The sequence below is a fragment of the Aulonocara stuartgranti genome (assembly GCF_965226115.1).
Source record: "Aulonocara stuartgranti genome assembly, chromosome: 13".
Classification (NCBI taxonomy): Eukaryota; Metazoa; Chordata; class Actinopteri; order Cichliformes; family Cichlidae; genus Aulonocara; species Aulonocara stuartgranti.
This window is the reverse complement of record NC_138949.1, coordinates 15,346,843-15,371,329: the sequence shown is the minus strand read 5'-3', so window position 1 is coordinate 15,371,329 and position 24,487 is coordinate 15,346,843. Positions and strand designations below refer to the sequence as shown.

Here is a 24,487-nt window from a genome sequence, read left to right as displayed (position 1 = left end):
TTTCTAAATCCAGCAGGCATCTTGGCTTTTTTTTTTTTTTTTTTTACATTGGAGACTTTATCTATATAATACCTTACACCATCACCAGCAGTTTTACAGCAACTCTGAAACAAAGGACAACGCGTAAAGTCAAAAGGGTCAATTAAAGTGCTGAACATGCAGAGAATTACCACCCATCTCTGCTGTTCTCCTCAGTTCTATGGAGCATTTTACTGTCTTTAAGCTCATTGTTTTAGTTTTATGGACTGCAGAGTTACTGTTTTTGTTCCCCCTCACCTCTATCAACATTGTTTCAAGCCACAGTCAGCAACTGGATTTAGCATAGCTCATCATATACTGATTGCCTCTTTTGACACAGTCCTGCGTTTTTAAAATGTTCAAATAAGAAAGTGTTTTAATTGAAAACTCTCACTAACCATCAGTCATATACTAATAAAATGGCAGAAACTATGCTATTTGCACCTATGTATAAGGGCACTTCTGAAAATTGCCCTCCTCGTGTTTTAATTATACAGCAGGTATTAAAATGATCAGGAAGAATAACCATTACATTGACCACCCCTCCTTTCGCCATTATTTATCAGGCTTTTTTAGCTGCCCCCAAGAAGGAAAGAAATGCGCCAGGGCTGAGTCAAGTCTCCAGCCTTTAATTCTATTTCAGCCTTCATTTGGTTTCTCAGCATGTTAGAGTCAACTTGGCTTCTAGATTGCATTATGTTCTCAAAAAACCCCTGTGCTCCTGCGACATAAATAGGACCCCAATAGAGGATGAATTTGGCGGTGAAAGAAAATGACTTCCGCTCTATAAAATGAACTGCTTGGTGTTGTCGTGAACAAAAGGAGACAAACCAAGATGTCAGCATGTCCTTTGTCGTGCAAAATAACTAAAAAAAAACCCAAACCTCACCATATCTTGATGGAAGATGAGGAGTGGGGTTAACTTGCTGATTTTCAGCCTGTGACTGTAGGAGTGTATGTATGCACATAATGCATGTGCAGGGGGAAGATATCTTGGCTGTAGCTCCACTGGAGAGGACAAATCACAGCTTTTGAAAGACATCATCTCTGTAGGCACACAGTTATAAGAAGCACCTGCAGCTCAACTGGTTGGGGGTTAGAGTTAAGCTGTAGTCACGTCTCAGGAAGACCTTGAAAGTGCTTAAACTAAGTGCTATCAACGAGCTGGCCCACTCCTCTGGTTTTCCTGGTGGTATTCTTGACACTAGCCGTACATAAAGCAGGTTCCCCTCAGACTCAGACTGGGATATGTGAGTCACGTAAATGAAATTTGCACAGCTTTGATTTATCAGTTATAATATAATAAATACATAAAATAAAGGGTAAGAAATCTGTCTGGCAGGCTCCACAGGTCGATGAATCAAGGCACTTCTAATTAATCAGTATTTTCAAGTTGTTGGGTTTTTCTTTTTGAGAAGTGACCTCATACTGTAGTTGCTATCTTTGCCTCCACGTGTTCGTTCCCTGATGTGCTCTGATGGTAATTAGACCTGAAGGTGCTGCCGTTGGAGTGCATTAGTTCTGAATTGTGCCAAATTAGCAGGGTAAAGCTATCAGCTGTACAAAGCCACTTAAACTTGTTGTATTAACAAAGAGAATTAACAAACTGGAACATAAGGTACTTTAGATGATTAGTGTTTTTTTTCCTGTATCTTTCCACCGCCACGATACTGTGGATAGTTTGTCTGAGCACTTAAGCAGTAGATGGATGTGGCTCTGATGGAAAGGGCAAGTTGTGTTTTCGCAGGGAGGTAAAGGACAAGGCAGTACCTGCAATTCTCTTTGTACAAACTATAGTGGAGGCAAGGCTCCCTCGAGCTGTGAATGGGTTGACTGATGTAATGGACACTCCTGTGGCAGGACTGCAGTGGAGGGCTTGTTTTTGTTTTTGTCTCTTGTCTTTTTTTTTTTGCAGGCTTTCTGAGAAAGAAGGTGTTATTCTTGGTGTTGTTTTCGTATATGAACAATATACGAGAGACCATGAAGCAATGCAGACCGCTTTGACACTTCAGCAAGCTGTTGCTAAGTAACATGAGATACTAATGTCTCATCGGCCGCGATGACCTCACCATATCAGACAGCGAGGATGTGTTCTTCCTCTCTCCTCCATTCTCATTACAGAGAAACCGGAGAATTCATTAATTGTAAATGAGATGTCCTCAGTTCTGAATGATCCTCCAATGCAGCTATATAGTGATCTATTGATACTCACTGCAGTCCCACTTTGCATTACATCAGAGGAGCATTTCTCAATTAAATGAAAGTAAAGAAGAAGAAGAACTGCGACTGTAATTACAGACTGATTTTTTTTAATTGATTTTAAAACTAAACAAATTAAATGCAATTTCAAATGTTCTAAAATAAAAAGACCGTGTAGAAGCTGCACCTAATATTTGTTTTTTATTTTTAATTAGCCTTGCAATTAGTCTTTCACGCTTTGAGAAACTGGAAGCAGCAAACCTTAGAATGGCTGAGTCATTTTCTGATCAAATATTGACTAAATTAACTAAGCAGGAAGTTTTATCTCTTGTGCTTTGAAATGCTGATGAATAATTCTCAATAGGAATTGTCGTCTGCTTGACACTTGATTTCAAAGACACTGCTGGTTTAAAAAAAAAAAAAAGTATACATTAGTGAATATAAATGGAGCAGATCTGCTAACAAACCAAAGGTAAAAATCTGCCTGGTTCTTGTTTTAATTCTTCTAAACATGTGTACAAAGGTAACACTACCCTGGATACACTGGCTAACCTTTTTGCTTGTAATTTGCTTTTAAGTAAAATAAGAATACACAATTCCCCGATGCTTATTTCCAGTGGTGAGTTCAATTTAGGACTTGCAATACATTCACGATAATAAAGAAAAAGGTCCTGCTAGCCAGCCTGCTCGTTAGTCGAAGGAAATGGGGAAAATGCAACTTTAACAAGAAATGGCTTGAGAATAGTGATTTATCTTGGTGGTTAAAGCTGGCGGCTGGAAATACTTACAAAGCAGATTGCTCTGTGAATGGAAGGGGTTTCTTTGTCTTTGTTTTAACATTAATAAACCTATTTGTACATGTGTTTGTACAACGAATTTATCTTACCACACTGCTAATTTTGAACTCTTGTAGCTTTCTTTACTTGGAGATAGTATACTTTTAATACTCCGTGCAATTTCGAGGTCCGTGTGAGTGGTGAGAGCGGGACTTCCAGGCGATGATCTAAATGTAGCAGAAGCACTATAATGTTCACAGCTGGCTACCCTCCATTTGTGATTCTGTACAGCTCGCCTGTATGGACAGTGAATGGCTGTGAGTGTTTGCGAGGGGAACATGTGTCTGCTTTATCACTAATTGAAAGCTCTTCTGAATGATGATAAAGTGCAGCCTGGTGCCGTAATTAATGCACTCTAATTCTCTGTGAAGGCCCACCTGGGATCTCTTCTCGGGGCCCTCCTGGCTCTCCAGGGCCCCGTGGACCCCCCGGTACTTGCGACCCCAGCAACTGTCTTCTTCCATCTTTGTGAGCCCAGCAGAGGGGTTTGAGCTATTACGAAGACAGCCATCCGGCTCTGAGCTCAGTGCTGCAGCCACACAGCAGGGGAAGTCGGAGAGACTCACCGCTGACCTCTTTCTTTTTTTCACTTTACTAAAACACTCAGATGCTGTCTGGGTTTTGTTTTTCTGGGATTGCTGTTGGGTTTGTTTTGAATACAGCTGAAATCTCTTTGCAATGCAGTACTTTTAAGTTATTTTCCTTTTTTTAAATTTCATATCCTCTACTGTGACGTGATGCATTCCTTGTCAACTCTCATGTCTTTCACGACCATGAAATGACTCCTGTCTGAAAAAAAACACCATCTTAATTATGCGTTTGCCTCTTTAATGGGCATGTCTATGCACTCTTCTGTTCGCACTCAGATAAGCTGTTGTGCCGACCGAAGGTACATCTCATGTTTCTGTGTTCTCGTGCGTGTTTGCACGAGTTTCTGTGCGTTTGAGGAACAGATTAGCTGAGCGAATGTACTTATTGTACGTGGAGGTGTGAGAAAATAGCAGATTTATGAAGCGCCTTATGTAACCAAAGTGCAGCCGACGTGTCTGATATAGAAATTATTTATTTTAAGCCGCATTCTGCAAGAATGTATTTTCAAAATGGTCACAATGAATGTAGGAAATGTAGCATGAATATTGAGTGACGTTGTTACTAGAAAGTGGATTTTCGGATTACCTGTAATCCCGATGGAGTCTCTGGTGACACGTTTGCGTCGTGTACAATGATCACTTTTAAAAGAAGCTGCCGTATAATTGTCGGTTAACGCGTCTTCCAGTTTTCTGCAAGTCACGAGTTGTTAACTGAGCGCTCGTCGTAAGACAAAACCAACAAACAGCTCAGTGACACTGTTTGTCTGGAGCTTCTTTTTTTAGCCTTTTACATCATTTTTCTCCACATGAAATGAATGTAATTTAAATGGCGTTTGTGTTCAGTGATTGTAGCGTGACCCTTCATTTAGCTTTACTGTGGAGTTAATCTGTAAATATTGTGTATTTTAAATTTTTGTTTTTCCTTTTCATTTTTCTTGTGTAATGGGGTGCGTTAAGGGACCTGAAAACATCATTTTCATCCATTTTTTGTCATTGTAACAACACGTTAAGGTTCTCACCTGTCACACAGTGCTGCAAATTATTAACACATATTGTTTACAAGGTGTCGTGTATGACAATTCCTCTGGTTTTTATGTATATTTTTGATTTTCACAAACACAAAGGAGATCAGAATACTACACTACAGCTAACAGACGCATCAAACTTTTCATGTACTTGAACTTTCTCATAATCGCACCGTGGTGTTTTTAACAGTTGGGTTTCAGGGAGCTTTGAGACTGGATTTATTTATGTGCTATGAATTTTCTGAAACCTTTGAAGCCTGTGCATTTTATCTAAACAGGCCGTGTAACTGTAGTGTAGATCTTGTGCAGAAACACACATTTTAAGAACTTAAGTACGCTAAAGATGACAAAGGAATTTTTTTTAAAATCCAGCATTTACACATTGGATTTTAGTTTATTCACTTCTTTAAAAAGTTTTTGTTCTTTCAAACTTTATAATCTCACTAAACAATAACTTTTTTGTGTAGAAGAAAAAGATAATTAGCCTGTAGTGTATATTGGTTTCCTCAGGTTTTCATTTTGAGCTCTGTTTAATTAGAGCTTGATGCAAAGGCTTTAATTTGACTTTTAAAGAGTCCTGCTGTGATTCATGTTTGAAACGTTCTGTGTGTGTATCTGAAATTTTGTGACATTAAGAGCTCGGTTCTTTCTGTCTCTCCTTTAACATCTGCTGTTTGACACTTTTTTCCCTTTGTACTTCACAGTCATTATTCTTCTCTTATACATGTAAATTTTAACTCACATCTTACAGATTTTTTTCCCCCTTTCTTTTTTACATTTTTCTCAGCATGCCAGCTTGGTTTTATCTCTGCTAAATTTTATCAGACTGGGTGGGTTTAATTTTAGAGGAGTACTGAATCAAACGCTTGCCACAAACTTCATTTGTGAGTTGAAAGAGCCCCCTGCTGGACATGTATTTCATTGCTTTTGTAATGTGAATGGGAAACTATTATTCTTTGCTTTTGTAGGCCACATAAAATCCCCTCCTTCTAGGGGCTCCTGTCTTTTCATCAAAGTAATTTTCATATTCGGTTTTAATGGGTTCCCGTCAGAGACAATAACACTGACCTTGATGAGATTCAAATGAGACAGCATCAGCAAACTAATGTGACCTAAACCTTTTCAGCGTGCTGATGAAAGCACCTCCCTCCATATATTGAATTTAGCTTCAATTGATATTAATGTGCACCAGTTTGTGGCTTCAGTTTAGCTAAACAGCATAATAAGTAGGGAGGACACAAATTGGCTGCTGATGACACAGCTCACTTCACTAGAAATTTGAAGCCATTCATATTACTCCAATTGTTCTAAGTGGAAAATGTCAGATGAAAGCAAACTCGTGGACGGAGTCATTGAAGGTTGAAGCGTCCTAAAACAATAACACCGCTTTCATATGTGCACGTGTTTCTTTCTTTTTTCCTTCTTTTTTTTTTGCATATTCTCCCCAGTAATGTAAGTCGATCCGGTTGCCACATGTGATCTAATCTTGTAAGCAAAGCCTGTAATGAGATGTAATATGTAGCAGACTCTCAGCGTGGTCCCTAGGATTAAAAATGTCTGCCTGCTGGTCTCAGTGAAACTGATCTCTGCTCTTTTATAAGCTCATGTTGTGCCGTGTGACTTCAATGTTTGTTCTTTGTTTGAACACCTACCTCAGTCTTGGTTTACCACAACTACATGATTAGATTTGTTGTTGTTGGGGGGGAGACACCAAAACAACTGTTGCCTTTTAACTGAAAAAGCGAATGAAAGCCTCGTGTCTATGTAAAAACACACATATTGCAGTCCTGTTATCAGCTGACGTGCTGATGGGATGACAGAGAACAGGCGCGGTGATGTTCCTGTTGTTGGGGGAGTGTAAGGGGGAGTGGGGGGGTGGTTACCAGGCATCAGAGGTTATACTTTACAGCCTTCTTTGCAGCTTCTTTCATTTACACTGATTAATGGCATCTGCCTTACACGTGTGCAATAAATGTTATTCAGTGCGTGACTTCCTTGTATATTCTGCACTTACACTTCTTTTCAATAAAACTTTATTCACAAACCTGATGCTGTTTCTGTGTTAATTATTGTTCTTTTGTTTTGGGGGGTGGGGTGGTAGCCAGTTTACTATTTCAACATGCTTTTTTTAAATGTGGTAGCGTAAATAGCGAGGGATATGTGTCAAACTAGTTTGGAATTGAACTTATTTAAGCAGCTGTGACATCAGAGAAACAACTGAGGCAAACATTGTCACTGCAACAATTATTTAGTAGCTGCTCTGGAGAGTTTTTGACTATGTCATGAGGAAAAGTGCTTATTTCTTAGAAGAAAATGGAAATTTGTACCTCTGTAACTGGGAACGCACCATCTGCTGCAGAGGATCTGGTGATGTGATTGAAAGGTGCGAACAGCTGGTAGATTGTGAGACTGTTTAGTCAGTTGTGACATTTGTATTTTATTTCATTTTTAACTCCGAGGTTCTTGGAAAAATGGTTAAGAATCATTTCCTGATACTCTTTACAAAATATATTTTTATCTTTAATCACACCGGTATACAGAATAAATTAAACACTCCATATGCTGTCCTGTGTATTTCTTACTTTGATGATGGTTTTCCCTCATCCTTCAAACATACTCCCACATATGCACAGCTGTGCTCTGTTGTCATTCTTTACAATGAGGTAACATTTCACATCAGGGGGTTTGTAGGGAATAGAAGTAACCACTGTTCAGTTTTTACAGATTTACACCATACAGCAAGCCTGAAAAGACAGTCAGAAATGTAAAACTATATATTCAAAAGAGGGTATCAGAAAGGTTATCTTTGGAAGATCAGCTCATAGAGACCATGATGGTTTGAAACCCTCAGCTCCCCCAGCTCTCACCCCCAAAAAAATCCTCATCCTGATTTAATTTAGTTAATTATTTGAGATGTTCTGGGAAAAAGTGGAGGAAAAGAAAGAGCTTTTATTTCGGAAAACTAGTTAAGGGAGACCACAAAAAGAAAATCCAGGCAGAGGTACAAGGAGAGTGGGATAAACAACCATTTCTGGTCATTTTTATATGTCGGAAATGGGAGCACAGTCCTGAATATATCAAAACAGCTCTCAGGTAGAAAAAAAACACACCAGAACAGGCTAGATTTTTGCAGCGCATAAAAAAAAATATATATGTGTGTGTTTTTCCACGACTCAAAGAGGCTGGCTGCTTCTGATGGAGATGTGGCTGGCACAAAACATGCTCGTAAGACAAGAGGTTAGCGAATCAAAGGCACTGTGCCAGCTAGAGCCCCTGGGAAGAAACTGTGAAAAATGCTGTGTGCTCAGGGGAGATAATTCGACAGTCTTTCTGTTCTTTGCCAGAATGTCTCTTAGTTTCCTGCAGGTCCCTTCACATCCAAGGACTGCTGCGCAGCTCCTGCCTGAAGGTTGCAGGCTGATGGGTCACAGTAACCATTAGGACCGGCTGGACCCGGAGGCCCGGGCACACCGAGCTGTCCAGGAATGCCAGGAGGTCCCCTCTGCCCATCCTGACCGTCACGGCCATAGCCAGGCCTTCCCGGTTCCCCTGTGATGACAAAATATGCTTTACTTAATTGCTGACTTTAACAAACAGGTTAACATTTATCCTTAATGTAACAGCTACTTACATGATTTATTATAAAAGACTGTTGGTTGCTTTTCAATAGATTAGATTTAGCAATGTAGGCTTTATTATTTTATTTTTAGGTTGTTTAACTTTTGTAATGTGTAATTGTGCATGATGATAGTCATACAGAGATAAAAATGTACTCACCAGGAAGTCCAGGTGGTCCAGGTTGACCTTTCGGTCCTCGAACAATGGGTCCTCTGGCCCCTCTGTCTCCCATGTCACCTGTAAGACGTATTATATAATGATATATAATTTATTTACAAAAAACAAAAAGAAAAAAAGAATTGTGCCGTTGTTTTGTTTAATGTCTAATTAAAAAGCAAATAAGGAGAGCGCGTTCATCACCTTTGGGTCCTTTTGCTCCCATCTGTCCTGGTGGCCCTTTGAGTCCTGGAAGGCCTCTTGAGCCAGCATGCCCGGGGAAGCCGTTGTCTCCTGGAGGACCAGGAGGCCCCGGTGGGCCAGGTTTTCCAGGTAAACCAGCAATGCCCGACTCTGGCCTCCTTAAACTAGCAGCTAACTGAGTAAGCTGTTCTGTGGAAGCGCAACAGAAAGATGATGAACCATTAGGTGAAAAACAGTCACTGAATGCTTCTCAACAGCTCTAGTTGATAGTTGTCAAGGGCACTTTCAAGGCATAACACTTGAGAATAAATCATTTGTCACCAGAAGGCTCATTTCTAAAAACTAATGTCACACTTAGGTCCGAAACAATTCTCGCGTGGGAGCTCTTAAACTTGAGCACTGGACACAATCGAGGTGAAAGTGTGGTCATGATATCCCTCAAGCCTTTCCTGCTTTTAACCTTTTTCCATAGGACACCAGTAAATTGAGCAGAAAGGAGATAATATTCTTTATTTCAACCAATCAGTGACAGAAAATTTATGTTCATGGTGCAAAGGATCTAATATTAAACTCCCGTGGCTCCCTTCTGCACGGTATTTTGCACTTAAAATTCCAGTTTTCTGGCTCCTGATGAAAATTCATGCTGTAGCTGCTCGACTGCTCTTTTTTTTTTCCTTTTTTTTTTAAAGATTTCCTTCCCAGGCAGACTCTTTGCTTGGAGCAGAGGAGTGTAGGTCTGCTGGAGGTGAAATTAATTTTTCAGCACATCGGGTATAAAATAGTCATGAGGATAGGAGATGAGTTGTGAAGACGTAAGAGCAAAAGAATGAAGAGAACAGAGGTTGTGACTTCGGTGAAACATTTCTAAAACTCGGAGGAGGGATCTTTCATCCATCAAATAAACAAAGGCTGAAGCTTATTTCATGTTTTGGCTATGAGACCTTCCCTTTTTCAACTTCAGAGTATTCAGCAACCACCCAGATAAATGAGAAAATGCAGCCGTGGCTCTGTGTGTGGTTGTGTAATGAGGCATTCTGGGACGTATTAAAGTCATGAAATGAGGCACGGTGGAGTGATAAATGGGGTCAAAGGCCTATCTTTTCTTACCTTGCATGACTCGCATGCAAACTTGTTTGATGTGCTGATCACTTGGCTGTTTACCCTAGAAGGGAAGAAGGAAAAAGATGACTTAATAGATTTCATGACAGAGTTTAAGGCATTTAATGCAGAGACTCAACAGTGAAGCAGACCATCTTAAAATGAAAGATTATTAAGTCCTCTTTATGTTGAGAAAACACTGCTGTTCTTAGGCTTATATAACAGGATTAACAAACACAAAGTGCACAGTGGTAGAGCAGAATACCAGGCTTACTTTCTCCTCTCTTGAAAAGTTGACATTTGTGGAGATACAAGTGTTCCCCTTACAACCTCACAGGTGTTGAATTTGAATTTGGGATTTCACTGATCTTGATAAGGAAGCATTCCTTTTGCTCACCTCCCTGTAGAGGGATGCCAGAACACCGGCAAGCCGGGGGCAAGTGGGGATTCACTTCACGCAGACTGAAGTATCAGGTGGGTAGTGAAACAGTATTTCAGGAGCATCTTGAATTTTGGAGTTTAGTGTACTCACTGTTGCTATATGACACTCGTCTGTGTTATTATTTATTTTGCAGTATTATTAGTATATCAAAGCCATCAAAATAATAAAAGTGTGTATGGCTGTGATGAACCCTATATTAACTTAAAGCTTAACAATGTGTTTTTTCATTAACCTGCTTATTATTATTCTGAGGAAAAAATATGTGAGATTATATAATTACTTCCTAAATACATTTAAAAAAATAAATACATACCTAGATGCATAAATTTATTTCTAAAAAATAAATGAATGGCATTATGACGCAGTGAGCTCAAAGAAACAACGCCCGCAGTTCAAATCTAGGCCCAGGTACGGTGGCGCTGGGAGGTCAAAAGTACTGCAACTTTTAAAAAAAATCACAAAAACACAACAAAGTGTTTTTGGGAAACATTAACGTGACAGAACAGCTGCAGGCGTTACAAGCTAACAGTAAGCGGCTAATAGAAAGCATGTAGCTACAGTATATAATGAATCATGTGACTAAAACACACAGTACCTGCATCTTTTTCTCCCTCTCCACAAATGAATCTTCCGCTTCTTTTAAAGCGTCTCAGAGCGATCCTGCACATGCTTTGGTTTCTGTCAACTTCTGCATGTCACGTTATTGTCTCCTCAGAAACATGCCTGTTTTGTTTCGTGAGCTTTTGCAGCGTGTTTTGTGTGTGTGTGTGTGTGTGTGTGTGTGGGGGGGGGGGGGGGGGGGGGTGTTTTGTTTTGGGGGGGGTTTTAGTTGCAGTGTATTTGACCTCTCAGGGCCACCATAAGTCTGTTGTATCCTATAGATGTATCATTTCACAGTCTTAAAGTTTTGTTCAAGTTGTATCTGAGTATTATCTTGTTTTTTAATTCACTTATTAATTATACTTAGAATTCTTTGTGGCTTTTTTTTAAGTAAAACACTAAACATACACTGAAATCATTGCATTATATGGATTGATCGTGTTTTTGCTTACTAAAGCTGTGGAAAATGTGGCATGTTTGCATACTCTGTAACACATAAGGCAAATCCTTGATTCATTTTAGAAACCACTTGAAGAAACAAATGACAGATAATGAAATTTTAGCTGGGTTCACATCACTTCTGCTGAAAACCATTTATATAAGACAAAATTGTTATTTTATGTAGTAACATTTATTTATTTATGTATTTACAATTTGACTATTTTATTTATTACATTTACAGTTAATTGTAAGCCTTAGGCCCGAGAGTTTGGTTCATGAGTGGTAACTACTTTCTCTTGGACCTACCGCAGGACCCTGTGTTCCTCTGACTCCAGGTGGGCCTCTGTTTCCCTGCATGCCCCGTGGTCCAGGTGTGCCAGGTGGTCCTTCAATGCCAGGCTGTCCTCGACTTCCCTCGGGACCTATTCTGCCAGCCTCACCGGGGTTCCCAACCTAAAAAGACAATAGCTTTTAGACTAGAAGCATTTTAAAACCTCAGCACATTGTCAGTCACTCGGCACAAAAGGAAAACGGTGATGCTATTAAGGTTAAAAACAACGAATTTCAACTCACTTCCCCTTTAGGGCCGGGTTCTCCCGAGTCACCCTGTGACAAAAATAACAAACACAAATGTTGGAAACATTACAGATGTGCTTTGGTAAGAGTGAACGTGTAAAATATGTCAGATTTATCCTGTTAGTGTTAGTGTAACCACTTACAACATCCCCCTTTTCTCCTGGATTTCCCTCATCACCTTGAACTCCCTGTGAAAAGAAAGGAAAAAGTTTTCAAATAATCTATGCAAAGAAACCCATTTGTTATTTAAATTCAGTATTTTCCTGTTAAGAGAGAATTAATTCATTCCTACTTGCTCTCCTTTGGGTCCTGGTTCTCCACGATCTCCCTGTAATTTATAAAAACAGATGAAGACGCCATGCAAAACTCAGAAGTACAAAATATTCCATTTGTATACTCTAGAGGGAGCCGATCAGCTGGTTGTTGCTGATTATTGAGTCCATTTTTACCTTTTTTTAGCATTTTTTAAGCAAATTGTCTGAATTTTTTATTTACTTACCCTTTCTCCTTTTATTCCAGGCAGACCAGGAGGACCTGGGAGACCAGGAAGACCAGGGTCACCTTTGGGTCCCTATAAAAAAAAAAAATATGTACATCGGAGAAGTCGAAACATTTAAGCAAGGATAAAGAAAAAAAATGTCCAGCACAGGCCCCCTTGACACCATGCTTAGAAGTAACTGTCGTAAAGCTTAGCATTGCTAGTCATTCTCTCCGGCGTGTTTGTGTGTGTGCCATTCTCCCTTTGATCACCGTCCGGCTTTCTGAGGAATGCCAGGAGAACAGAGAGCTCTTTCAGCCCGCTGCTTGGTCTCCCCTTACTGTGAAAATAGACCTTGTGTGAGATCTGGCCTCCAGCTATTCTCTGAGACATTCCAGCTAAACAACAGCCAGGACTTTAGAGTCTGAAGTTTCCCTCTCTTTGGTTTCTTTCATTCAAAGTTTTTAAAAAAAAAAAAATCTATAGATAATTAAGGAATGTAGTCTACCAGCTTTTCTACTGATTGCTGTTGTTGTTTGCTGGGGACACATTAGCTGCCAGGCCTTTTAAAGTGATGCATTTTCCCAAATAAGGTAAGAATGTAAGCTAAAATAAGCTAAAAAAAAAATAAAAAATAAAAAATAAATGTTTTCCCAATCAAAATGATTCACTTAACAATTACAGTCTAATGAATTTTTCTTTATAACATACCCGGGGACCTGGCTTTCCAGCGGGACCTGCAGGACCTTGCTGTCCTCTATCTCCCTGTAGGTCAAAAAGAAGATGATAAGAAGGTGAAATGGAGTAAAGTTTAAATCTAAAGCACAAGCATAACAGAAATTCTTCTTGGGAAAAAAAACACTTACAGGCTCACCAATGGGCCCGACAGATCCCAGCTCTCCCTGTTCTCCACGCTCACCCTGCAGTAACACGATACAGTGTCATAACAGAGGTGACACTAGCTATACTGATGTTTCCACAATCCCTGTTCATACTTACGAGTTTGCCAGCAGATCCTATTGCTCCAGAAAGGCCTGGGTTACCAGAATCTCCCTGTATAGAAACATCAAAGCTTATTTCAGATAGTAACAATTTAAGAGAAAAAATAATAAAAAATCAATTAACAACAGAAAAAACGTTTTTTTAATATATTGATCAGGGAAAACACCTTAGGGCCACTTGTGCCTTTTGGTCCAGGTACACCAGGCAAACCCTAAAAACAGAGGACATGCATTTATATACGACACTAGAAAAAGGAAAACTGCTTTCAATCAGAGGAGCAATGTACCATTCTTAAAATGAACATCATCATAACAGTAAGAGAGGATAAAAGCTGGATTAGTGGATATAATTACATTTTGACACAAATAAGAAGATAATAACTCGTAAGGCTTTTGCAATCATTCGAAATTTCAAGATGATTCTCATAAATTCCCTAAACTTGACACATCAAAACTCTGCTCTGGCAGTTGTGCCTGAGGATGACAGTAATCACTACCTGACAGCACCGTCCACTATGTGCGCACTGTGTAATATTCATTATAAGATGCGACCCAACAGTTCTTTACTGAAATGTAAACCCAGAGAAAATATGTGAGCTTAGATAAACTGTACCCGTTGAAATGACTTAGTTGTGACAGTTTGAGTTCAGAGGTCATACTCACCGGAAGCCCTTGAAGTCCAACCTCTCCAGGGATGCCTGACTTCCCAACGCTTCCCTACAGGGAAACAGAGCAAAAGATTAATCTACTGAGAAAAATAGATGTTTACTTTCTATAATATTGCAAGTTATAACACAAGTTACAACTATTAAACAGTGTAATAATGCTCAACCTTTGCTCCAGGCATTCCAGGAATACCCTCACGACCATCCACACCTGGTAAGCCCTGATGAGAAAGGAGAGAAAGAACAATGCATGGTTTGCTCACAATGTGCACTATCTGATAATCACAGGATTATTTGTCATCACTGATACAACACTCACAGACTCGCCCTTGGGACCTGGAACACCTGTGAGTCCTCTTGGTCCTTGAGCACCCTAAACAACAAAGCAATCCAACGGTCAATAGTTTCTAATGGCTGTAAACAAACAGTCTAGTTATTCTTATGTTTTATTTATGAAAATATTCATATCTGTGATGATAAAGTGCTGCTGCTTACTTGTTCGCCTTTAGGCCCGGGTTCACCCATAACACCTCTTTGGCCTACATCCCCCTGAAATAAGTTGTCAGGTTATATTTACATGTCATCTTTAGTTCAAAGCAATCTTATTTATGTAGCTCCGTTTTACAACAAGTCTGCCAAAGGGACTTATATACAATATAGCAAGGTAAAGACCCCTCAATATTCAGGCAATCCACAATGAGCAATAAGAGAAAGAGGAGAGAGAAAAAAGGAACGTAGAGACCGAGGAGAACAAACAGGACAAAATGCAAACTATAAGGAAGAGTACACTAAAGGTAATGACATTCAGTATTTGCATATAAACAAATCAGGAGTGAAAACAGGGGGAGTGCAGAGGAAATGCTCAGTGTTTCATGGGAAGTCCTCCCAGCAGCCTGGGTCTATAGCAGCATAACTAATGAATTGTTCAGGGTCACCTGATCCAATGCTAGCTCTAAGCTTTAAGAGATTTAAGCATAATCATGAAAGGAGAGTGGATACTTGTCTCCCAAACCCAAGTTCAACTTAAGAGGAGCATGAACCCTCTGCCTCTCATTCTAGTTTTGGTAACTTTATGAACCACAAATGTATTTACATTGAAACAAACTTACAGCTGCCCCTGCAACACCCTGTGGACCTGGATCTCCATCAGGACCTCGAGGTCCCTGCCAAAGAACAAAATAGGTATTAATATCATTTAATTACAACACTTTACCAATTAAATATGATTGATCTTGATTCTTTTTTTTTAGTAAAGTCTTTTTACGATATTTTAAGTACAATAAAATACAGCACAGACTATTAAAAAAAACAAGAAAACAATTTAAACACATGATCTTGAATTTTAAATCTAGCTAGTGTGTTTGGGAAATGTTGTGGCAGGTCATGTTAACCCTGTGTTGGTTTTATAATGTGGCATATTATAAAGCCAACACGGTGTTTTTTAAATCAGTGACATGTCTGGACTGCAATCAGTTAAGCTAGCATCCACAGTCTTTAACTGTGTAGCTATGCTACTGTAAGACATGGGAGTAGTTTGGTATTGTCTTGCTGAAATAAGCAAGACAAAATATAATTTTGTCTTGTCCTAAAATATAATATATATATATATGTGCAAGTTACCCATGTTCCATCAGTTGTACCGATGTCACACCGTTAATACCATAAGCAATGCTGGCTTTTGAGCTAAGTGCTAATAACAAGCCACACGGTCCTTTTGCTCAGGAATATATTCCAACCACAGGATAGTTATTGATCATTTTGTTTCAAATGAACTGCAATTGAACAACATTTTCTTTTCACTTTGCATTTATGGATGCAAGAAAAAAAAAGTGTTTACTGCCAACTGTTTTCATAAGTGCTTGTGGACGACTGCAGCATCTACACTATAGAATAGTGTCTTTTTATTAATGCAGTGCCCTCAACAATCTTATTCAAGACAAGACTCGTTCAATTTATTCATGTTACTGTTCGTTTGCCAATCAAATAAGTTCATCTCGTTTTAATTGCTAAACTTTTTTCACTTTATTTGTGACTACTGGTCCACTTTTTTAATGAACTCATGGTATCAAATTCAAAATGAACTCATATTTTCTCCAGAACTTATATTTTATCTTTTAAGAATATTTAATTTCAAAATTAGGGTTTATTTAAATGATTTACCAATTACTGTTTACATACATGGTGTCGTGGGCTTAAAAATGAAAGAAACATTTACCCTCTCTCCCTTTGGGCCCATCATTCCCATAGCTCCACGAATTCCCTGAGGTCCCTGGATCAACAAACAGGTTAAGCAGATGCCTGGTGAGCATATTAACAGAACACAGAACAGTAACAAACAAATTGTAGCTTGAAAGACTCTTAATTCACTGATTAAGCACTGTATCTCACCCTCGGTCCTTGGGCTCCAACCTCCCCTGGACTTCCCTGCTCTCCCTCCGCGCCCTCGATGAGTGAAAAAAGAAAGAAAATCATTTGAAAAGCAATATTTAGTTAATCAGATGAAATATTGGGCTGCAAATTTAACTACATTATAAGAGTGTGGGCATACTGTGAACCGTGATGGCACTGGCAACCTATCAGCATGTTTCTTTTGCAGAAAAAAACAAATTGATGTTGCTCTTATCCACCGTGTGTTAATTAGAAAATAGGGGCAGCCATTCTGTAAAGTGTTTAATACCCACTTCTTAATGGATTGCAAGTGGGGAAACCAGACAAGCATTTAACCGGTCCCCAGCTTTGCAAATTACAAATAATATATTTGCTGCCTCTGTGGTACACCCGAGAAAGCATATCCATTAAGACAGATATTTATCAGGACCAGAGCAGAGCACATTTTCTCTTGTTAAAAAGGGCAATTTATTCTTTTAAATATGCGAATCAAAACCAGCAATTAAAATATGTAAACAATATATGAAATGTTACATAACAAGCCGAAACTAATGCAGTCAAACAGGTCAGCCGCTGCTTTTATTATGAGAGAAATTAGTAGTGCTTGATCAACTACCATCTGATGTAAGATTCAGAATTCATATTCTTCTATTTGGACAATATTCTTGCTCTTCAAGAAGATAAAAGTTATCTAGACTGTTAAATCATTCAAAAAATGTCTTGATTTTCTGGTGAGCGGATTTTTTTTGAGTGAATGAAAAAATAGTCTTCATGTTGGGTGAAGGTTGGAGTCGGGTCATATGTCATATGTAATGTGCAATTTAGATTACCATTGTCTCCTTCGACTTCAAATGTAAATACACCCCATGCTTTTATATAAATAGCATTGCTTTCTACATCATGCCAGTTTCTTCCATATAAACGCAACATTTACTTATTCTCTACTTCAACATTACTTACAAATATCGTGAGATAATACTCTTAAAGCCCCGCACAGTGCCGTTCTGTTGTTAACTGTAAATATCTTTGCGTGTGAGAGTTGTGTGAATTGCAGGCAGGCAAAAGGCGCCTCAAATGAAACTTTCAGTGAAGGAGAAAATCACTCTCAGTGAAGGAGTGCAAGCTGACAGTAAATCATATCCTGGCATGGGGGTGATAAAGGGAGATAGCCCCAGACTCATTTCCATTTATATAGTGCGTGGACACATTACAGGGAGAAGCTAGATCTGCTTGAATGTCATTTCGAATAAATCATCGCCCGTGCATGACAAGGAGTCAGAGAAATTACACACAAGCTTGTATCACTTCCTCTTGAAATTGAGCAGCACAAATAATCCTTGTCTCAGTGGTGTCGGGAATCAATTTTTTAAAGTTTAAGTCACGCGCATTTTTTCCCCCGATGTGCAACGTTGTGACAGTTGCGGGGGGAAATTCGGTGTTTTTAGTGATTATTTACACAGTTATAGGAGTATAAATTCACTTTGTTTATGTGCCGAGTGTTTATATCAGTTCATATGGCTAGGCATAGTCGTGGAGTAGATTTCAGTTTGCAAGCATTAACATATTTTACCTTGTGTCCTTGTTTCCCAGGTTCTCCTGCTTCACCCTTTGCACCTTTGTGGCCCTAGAAACAAGGCAGGCCAAGGCTATTAAAACAACAACACTATTTTGGGATACTAATGTGATTTCAGAGCAAACAAAAGTGACTTCTACTCACCTTCATGCCAGGAAGACCAGGATGTCCCGAGGTCCCAGGTGGACAGGAGTTGGGACACTAAGCAACACAATAAAAGTCAGAAAGTATTCCTAAAATCTAGTGTAAAAACAAAACAAGAAATACGGAAAGTAATTTTACCAGATCAGTGCTGCCAAGCACTCCAGAAGCACCCTGAAATGGAGTGAAAACTGCAGTTAACATTTTCATAACTCAACATCATCAGTGATTAGAGGAGCTTGTAAATACGCTAAAAGAAAGACAACAGTGTTTATTGATGGCAACTAACCAATTAAACCTAATGGCTTTAACATGTACATCTAGAAAGTTTGGAAATTTCATCAAATCCCAAATGAACCTTTAATCACTTACTCTGGGCCCTGCTGGTCCACGAGGTCCCTGTGGCCCTCTCACACCCATAGCCCCCTGTGATAAGAGGTGTAAACACATCAAGTCTACACAGGGAAGATGTGCACATGGTGTATAATTGCTAACATGCAAGAGGATAAAAGTACAGCAAGGCATTTCTTGCTGGTAATGTTGCAAACCAACATTACCAGCTTACAATTTGATTTTCAGAATAAAAGATGTGGATTATTATCTACAGAACACAACCAAACTATTAACAGGGATTTTTAAATCACTAGATTTTGACTCTGATTGTGTCAATTATATCGGTATATAGAAAATAAACTGTAGCACAGCTGGGTCACAGGAATGTGGATTTTTTTCTTTTGGATATTTAATGTACTGTTTCATGTTTCATAGGACAAAATATATTTACTGTGATTAGAAATGTATATTATGATTTATTTTAAAAAGCCAAAAGTCCGTCTTTGATTGAAAAATATGATTTACATTTTTGGGGGTTGACTTTCTTTTTAGACAAAATAATTATTTGTAATAAAAAGAAAACTGAATTGATTAGATGATACTTTCAGGTTGGTAACAGTGTGTGAGTGTGAATGCATTCTGCATGTGCACATATATATTTTGTCGCTTTATAGGGGTATTAACACATCATACCTACAGGGTGTAGAGATGCACAATGCAACTTTTATATGTTTATGTATTTTTGGTGGTTTACGCATTTGCCTAATAAGCTAAAGAGCCCTGGTGAGATCCTGGAAGGATGCAAAAATCCTTTTGAGGATGTATCAGTAAGGGCTGCCAGATCAAACATATGGAGCTACCTGCTGTGGCTATTTCTTGTGAATAAGGAAATGGCTGTAACAGTAGTTTCTTCTTCTTTTATATTATCAGTTTGTAATCATGAAAGATACTTGTATCCTCTTGTATCCTCCTCACTGTCTCAATAAAAAAAGAACGACAATGGTCCTTTTTCTCTGCCTCTACTCACAGGTGGTCCAGCTTTTCCCAATTCACCCGGAAGTCCTCCAGGTCCCGGAGGCCCCTGCTCACATTTCAGACCATTCAGTATTATTGACACATGTTGAATACAAAATAATTTAAACTTTTAGAATTACAGGAACTTGTATTTGTTGTGTAAACAAATTACTTACAAGGGGTCCATCTGGCCCAACACCCTGAGGAGACATACAATATGATTCAATATGAGTGATGTACAGAGTTTGGTGAACATAGCAATGACTTAAACACTAAAATTTAGACAGCTTCTATATCATATGACTTCCAGGTGGCCTCGATTGGCTATTTCCTGTGACTGGTGGGGTTCAAGAGGAAATGTTACTTACAGCTGCCCCACGAGGTCCAGGTTTCCCAGGTTCCCCCTAAAAAACAAACATAAACTTCAGGATTAGGTATGAAATTCCATTTTCAGGTAAAACTGAGCTATTTGAGCCTGCAAGCAGTTCAAATTAACATTCCTTCAGTTCATCACATGACTGAGCTGGGCAATGTTTAGCCTAATGAGGAAAGATGTTGGGGCTTCGTGCCTCATGGGGATTACACAGAAGACTTGCAGGATTAAGTCTCATTTGTCATGAGGAATTGGTTTATGCACTGTGGCTCTTTCTGCCATGCCAAAAGACTGGACAGCAGCTTGGCACCATTTCACTGACAGTCTCTGAAGCAGGAAAGCAAAGGCTCATTAGTCACTCACTTTCTGTCCGGGGGGACCGTCAGGCCCAGGATCTCCAATGGGGCCTGTCAAACCCTGCAGAGAAGAGTCATCGAGTGAAATTAACACATCATGGCAAATCTCAAAACAAATCAAGTGCCTGTTTTGCTCTTATATTTAAAAAAGACACTTTCAGAATTTAAATATGTTGCTTATGATGTCAAAAGAAAATGCCTTTCACCCCACCATCCCAGTCGATATTTCCAAATTGATCAGCTGATCCCCATATGTTACACCATCAAAATACTTGTGTGGGAGGAATTCTGCTCTATTCTGTCGGAAGTGGGAATAACTTGACTTTAACACCCCAGAATTTTAGTTCACGCTTCTCTGCTCCGTCCACAAAAGGGTTTTCAAATTATCAAGCACACAAGAAAATATAAGCGCCAGGTCAGAGGGCAAAACTTTAGGACTGCAACATTCCTCCGGCTCTTTTCAAACACGACACTGAAAGAAATCATTCCACACTGTTTTGAGAATTTTCAACAGGAGACACCAACAGTGGCCTGCCAAACAAAGCTCCTATTGTTTGTCACTTTGGGTGCAGTTTCTATAGGCAGTGACTTTTTTTTATCTTGTATTTTGAATTAAGTAACTGATTTGGTCTGTTTAAACTTCTAAAGTGAAAGTGAATTCACCTAAAGACCAAAATGTAAGCATAAGATGGGCTTTTGTGTTTTCCTAACCCACTGTTAAACTCTGAAAGGAACCTAAAACATGCAGGCCGTGATGCAAAGGAAACTGGGACTCGTTCATCCTGTCAAATAAATTCCTCAAATTTTTGCACACATGCACTAAGATCCCCTTCTACATCTAAAATTTCACTCCAAAAGTCTAACGTGCAAACATGACCTATTATGTGGGAGGAACACACCTTGTGGTCCCACCCCCTTTGCAGGTTTCAGGGTTTCTTGATAACTTTATAAAATAATGCTGATCCTAATAGTACAAAATATACTTCACTCACATCATTTCCAGGAATTCCAGGTAATCCTCCAGAGCCAGGTTTACCTGCATCTCCGTCGGGTCCCTAACAAAGGTTACAGATATTCAGTGAAAAAGACACACAATTGATACGATTACTTAAATCTCTTACTATATGTAATACTTACAGGAGGACCGTCTTCGCCATCGTCTCCCCTCTCTCCCTGAAACAAAAGAGATTTAATACTTTCAGGGGTCCAAACACTGAACTATTTTTAAAGTGTCTGACAGATTATACTGACAATGGTGAAAAACTATAAGCACTTACAGCAATGCCGTCAATTCCTGGGACACCTGCAGGTCCAGGGGGGCCAGGGGGTCCTTGGTTATTCTATGTATAATGAAATTAATTGTAATGTAATAGGAAAATATCTGATTACGTTTCTGATAAATACCCAACAATTTTGTCCCTCTGACAAAAGCCAATATGAAAAGAGCAAGAACAGGTGCACTGCCATGTTATAGACAGGACTGTCTCTGAAATACTGAAACAGAATTTCGGCTTTAAATTATTCAGTAGCTGACAAAACACTGAAACAAAGAACCAATTTAAATGAAAGCTGAAAATCTTGCATTTTCCACAACAGATTGACGCTCAAACAAATTAACCGAAGAAAGAAATCCCAGTCTAAGCATAATTGCAGGTAAATTAACTTTTTGTTTGACATGCACGCTTGCAGAAGAACTTACCAGCACTTCTGCCACATCTGTCTACAGACATAATAGAGAAAACAGGGAGAGAGAGAAACATAATGAGACTTACTTGAGAGGAGCAAATAAGGACAAGCTGCAAGAGCAGCACCAGAAATGGCCCTTTAATGCGCTGGGCCCCTGTCATGATCTCCCCTGTGCAGGAAAGGTAAAAGTTGTAGTCCTTTCTCTGGGGTTTGTTAGGTTGAAGGAGCCCCCTGTAAAATAACCCAACTGACTCCGGCTAGAGCTGTCTAGACAGCCAAAGGTCCCATAGCTTTCAGTGGCTCATGTATATTCATACAATGACCGGTTACAGGAAGTGATTGGAGGGTTTGCAGGGGAACACCACAGGGAGGGGCTACATTGCTGACACTACCAATAGGCAGGATCAGCGGTTTATTTAACCTCTGCTACGACCCAAAATGAATTTTATTCAACATTTAGTGTTACCGTTTATCTTTATATAAGAATGAAAAAATTAAATTAAATTAAAGACACAAAGAGATCATCGTGGTCAGCAACTTGTTCTGTGAAGCGCAAATCCTGGACGTTGTTTTGGCCCATTCCCCCCTCTTCATTACAACTGATCATTCTTACCGATGCCCCGCCTGGGAGGTCATAACATTCCTCCTTCCGGGCTCGAGTCACATCGCAGTGAATTAGCATTGACTGCAGTTCAACCTAGAGAAATAGGAAAAAAATACTGTTAATTAGCACAATACCGTGAAAGTACAGTACAGTCTGTGTCCCAAAGGTTAGGCCCTTTAATAATATATCGTCAGTTAGGATAAGACAAAAAAAATATTTAAAGAATAAAACCAAAAAACTAAAACTATCGAATAAGTTCATGCTTATGGACAGGGAGCGTATCATAACATAAACAATTAATAATAATAATAATAATAATAATAATAATAATAATAATAATAATAATAATAATAATAATAATAATCAGTAAAGTTTGGATGAGGAGACCACAGACTACCAAACAGGATGTTGGAAAACCTTGCTAACGGGCGCCCGGAAGGAAGAACTCCTGTGCATATAAATAAAAGACTGTTTGGGGGTTGTTTTCATAGTAAAAGCTTTGGCGCTGCAATCACTTGAAAAATATTTAAGTTGTAATGTCACTATATTGAAGTTTATGGGAATAAACGCAAAAGATTTGTACATCAGAATGAAGACATTTGAAAAAGTGTAGGCCTGGGGTCACGTGGGTGGTCAATCAAAACAGTCCTTAGGCTTTAATAATGAATTCTATTTTTCTATTATAAATAATGAAAAGTCATTATGTATCAGGGAAGTGTGTCTTTTATGTGCCTTACAATCATCCATACTATATTTTGTGTAACTTGAAGCATAGCCCACAGTAACAAGAAAGAAAGAAAGAAAGAAAGAAAGAAAGAAAGAAAGAAAGAAAGAAAGAAAGAAAGAAAGAAAAAGAAAAGGAAATGATCTGTAATGAAATAATCTAAGACCAATTATGGTGTTAAATCCTAAAGTATAGTTCCCTACTATATATGGGTCTGAAAGTGGGCGAATTCCATCAACTTTAGTACTAAATTTAGTCCTAAAAGAGACATACCGGAACTGCTACCACCGGGTTATCCTTGAGCTTTCCTATTAACGTGAAGCCATTAAGGCTGACTTCTAGTCTGGGTGGAATATCCTGAGAATCGATCAGGACACAGTCCACGAAAAGGGCCACAGAGTCCCTGCTGATTTCCAGGAACACTCTGTGCCACTGGTCATTGAAAAGAAACCCCAGTGGGCTGAAAACGACAGTCTGCCTCCCTCCGTTTAGCGCTGTGAAAGTAAACTCCAACGACTTGGATTCCCCGTTGAGCCTGACGGCCATCTGCTCGTCGCCGTTCACATCTTGCATTTGCCAGATATTCCAGTTTTGATTTACGGTGCTGCCACTCATGCGCAGCACTGCCAAAAATGCAAACTCCTCCGGCAATCCAAGCGGATAGGCTGATCTGCAGCATAAAGGGTGCACAGTTATTAAACCCTCAGATTTTTTTTTTTCAATTAAAAGTCAGCGGATCGATCAGAATGTATGAACTTTCTTGATTTTTTAGACTGTTATTAATGACTCTGTTATAAAATGAAACCTATTGACATCTCTTGCAACACGAAGGTTTTATTCTGTGTGTGATTTGTGTGGAAGTTAAAGATGGGTCACAAAAGGAAAGGGGTGGAGCAGGTAATCGCGCCTTTGACGGTCAGGACCATGGACAGGGTAAACGGCATTAAACCAGACAAACCACTAGGTGTCGGTGTTCACTCACACATTTCAAAGCACAGCACCTCACCTTGTGTTGATTCTGAAGTTGAATGCTGGGCCTATTTGATAAGCAACATTCTGAGAAGATGGTCCAGCCACCTTTTTCACAGTGCCCCTTCTTGCCAACTCAGCAATGTGGAACTGTGACATGATATAAAATCCTGAAGGACACATAAGTGGTTAAATATACATCTTATACGGCTTACAATACAATAGTCCTTATTGTTTATGTGCTGTTTAAGTGTTCCTTTAATGTCTATTTACAGAGAAAATGTTGGGGTCATTCTCATTATACACTCTTTTTTCTTTTCACAATAACATTACTTCATCTGTATTATATTTTGAGTCCACCTGGGAAATGATCCTCCCC

General features: G+C 39.2%; 2 protein-coding genes across 12 annotated transcripts in view; one reads left to right on the top strand and one right to left on the bottom strand.

Annotated features, from left to right (window-relative positions):
- LOC309720949 (uncharacterized protein) overlaps positions 1-6,712 on the top strand; it is a 105,332-nt gene extending 98,620 nt beyond the window's left edge. For all 6 annotated transcript variants that reach the window (XM_082558205.1, XM_082558206.1, XM_082558208.1 and 3 more), the window contains one exon: positions 3,425-6,712. In XM_082558205.1, coding sequence (XP_082414331.1) covers positions 3,425-3,525 — 101 coding nt within the window. In that variant the 3' untranslated portion in view covers positions 3,526-6,712. The remainder of the gene's footprint in view (positions 1-3,424) is intronic.
- Positions 6,713-7,113: 401 nt separating this feature from the next.
- Positions 7,114-24,192, bottom strand: col9a1b (collagen, type IX, alpha 1b). 6 transcript variants are annotated; one of them, XM_082557262.1, is made up of 35 exons: positions 24,146-24,192; positions 23,413-23,809; positions 22,425-22,508; positions 21,825-21,845; positions 21,403-21,465; positions 21,263-21,298; positions 21,118-21,180; positions 20,133-20,186; positions 19,765-19,800; positions 19,573-19,596; positions 19,410-19,463; positions 18,422-18,475; positions 18,191-18,223; positions 18,053-18,109; positions 17,906-17,959; positions 16,336-16,389; positions 16,163-16,216; positions 15,057-15,110; positions 14,443-14,496; positions 14,267-14,320; positions 14,115-14,168; positions 13,946-13,999; positions 13,450-13,494; positions 13,281-13,334; positions 13,148-13,201; positions 12,993-13,046; positions 12,303-12,374; positions 12,096-12,131; positions 11,947-11,991; positions 11,801-11,833; positions 11,534-11,680; positions 9,754-9,808; positions 8,647-8,835; positions 8,446-8,523; positions 7,114-8,217 (listed from the first exon to the last, which is right to left on the bottom strand). In XM_082557262.1, the coding sequence occupies exons 2-35, from the start codon at positions 23,752-23,754 to the stop codon at positions 8,021-8,023; spliced, it is 2,412 nt and encodes an 803-aa protein (XP_082413388.1). In that variant the 5' UTR covers positions 23,755-23,809; positions 24,146-24,192; the 3' UTR covers positions 7,114-8,020. The 6 variants fall into 6 exon arrangements, with proteins under 6 accessions (XP_082413388.1, XP_082413389.1, XP_082413391.1 ...); XM_082557265.1 differs by lacking the exons at positions 23,413-23,809; positions 24,146-24,192 and adding an exon at positions 22,833-22,854 and having other exon boundaries at positions 7,116-8,217; XM_082557264.1 differs by lacking the exons at positions 23,413-23,809; positions 24,146-24,192 and adding an exon at positions 22,813-22,830 and having other exon boundaries at positions 7,116-8,217.
- Positions 24,193-24,487: the final 295 nt, after the last annotated feature.

What these genes read in the sequence shown, in the direction of transcription:
- col9a1b (XM_082557262.1), bottom strand. Translation starts at nt 23,754, where the DNA reads ATGAGTGGCAGCACCGTAAATCAAAACTGGAATATCTGGCAAATGCAA. An exon ending in AGGGTGTTGCAGGGGCAGCT is followed by an intron (nt 14,497 to 15,056) that starts GTAAGTTTGTTT and finishes AACTTATTTCAG; the next exon opens with GGGGATGTAGGCCAAAGAGG. An exon ending in CTGGAATGCCTGGAGCAAAG is followed by an intron (nt 14,000 to 14,114) that starts GTTGAGCATTAT and finishes GTTTCCCTGTAG; the next exon opens with GGAAGCGTTGGGAAGTCAGG.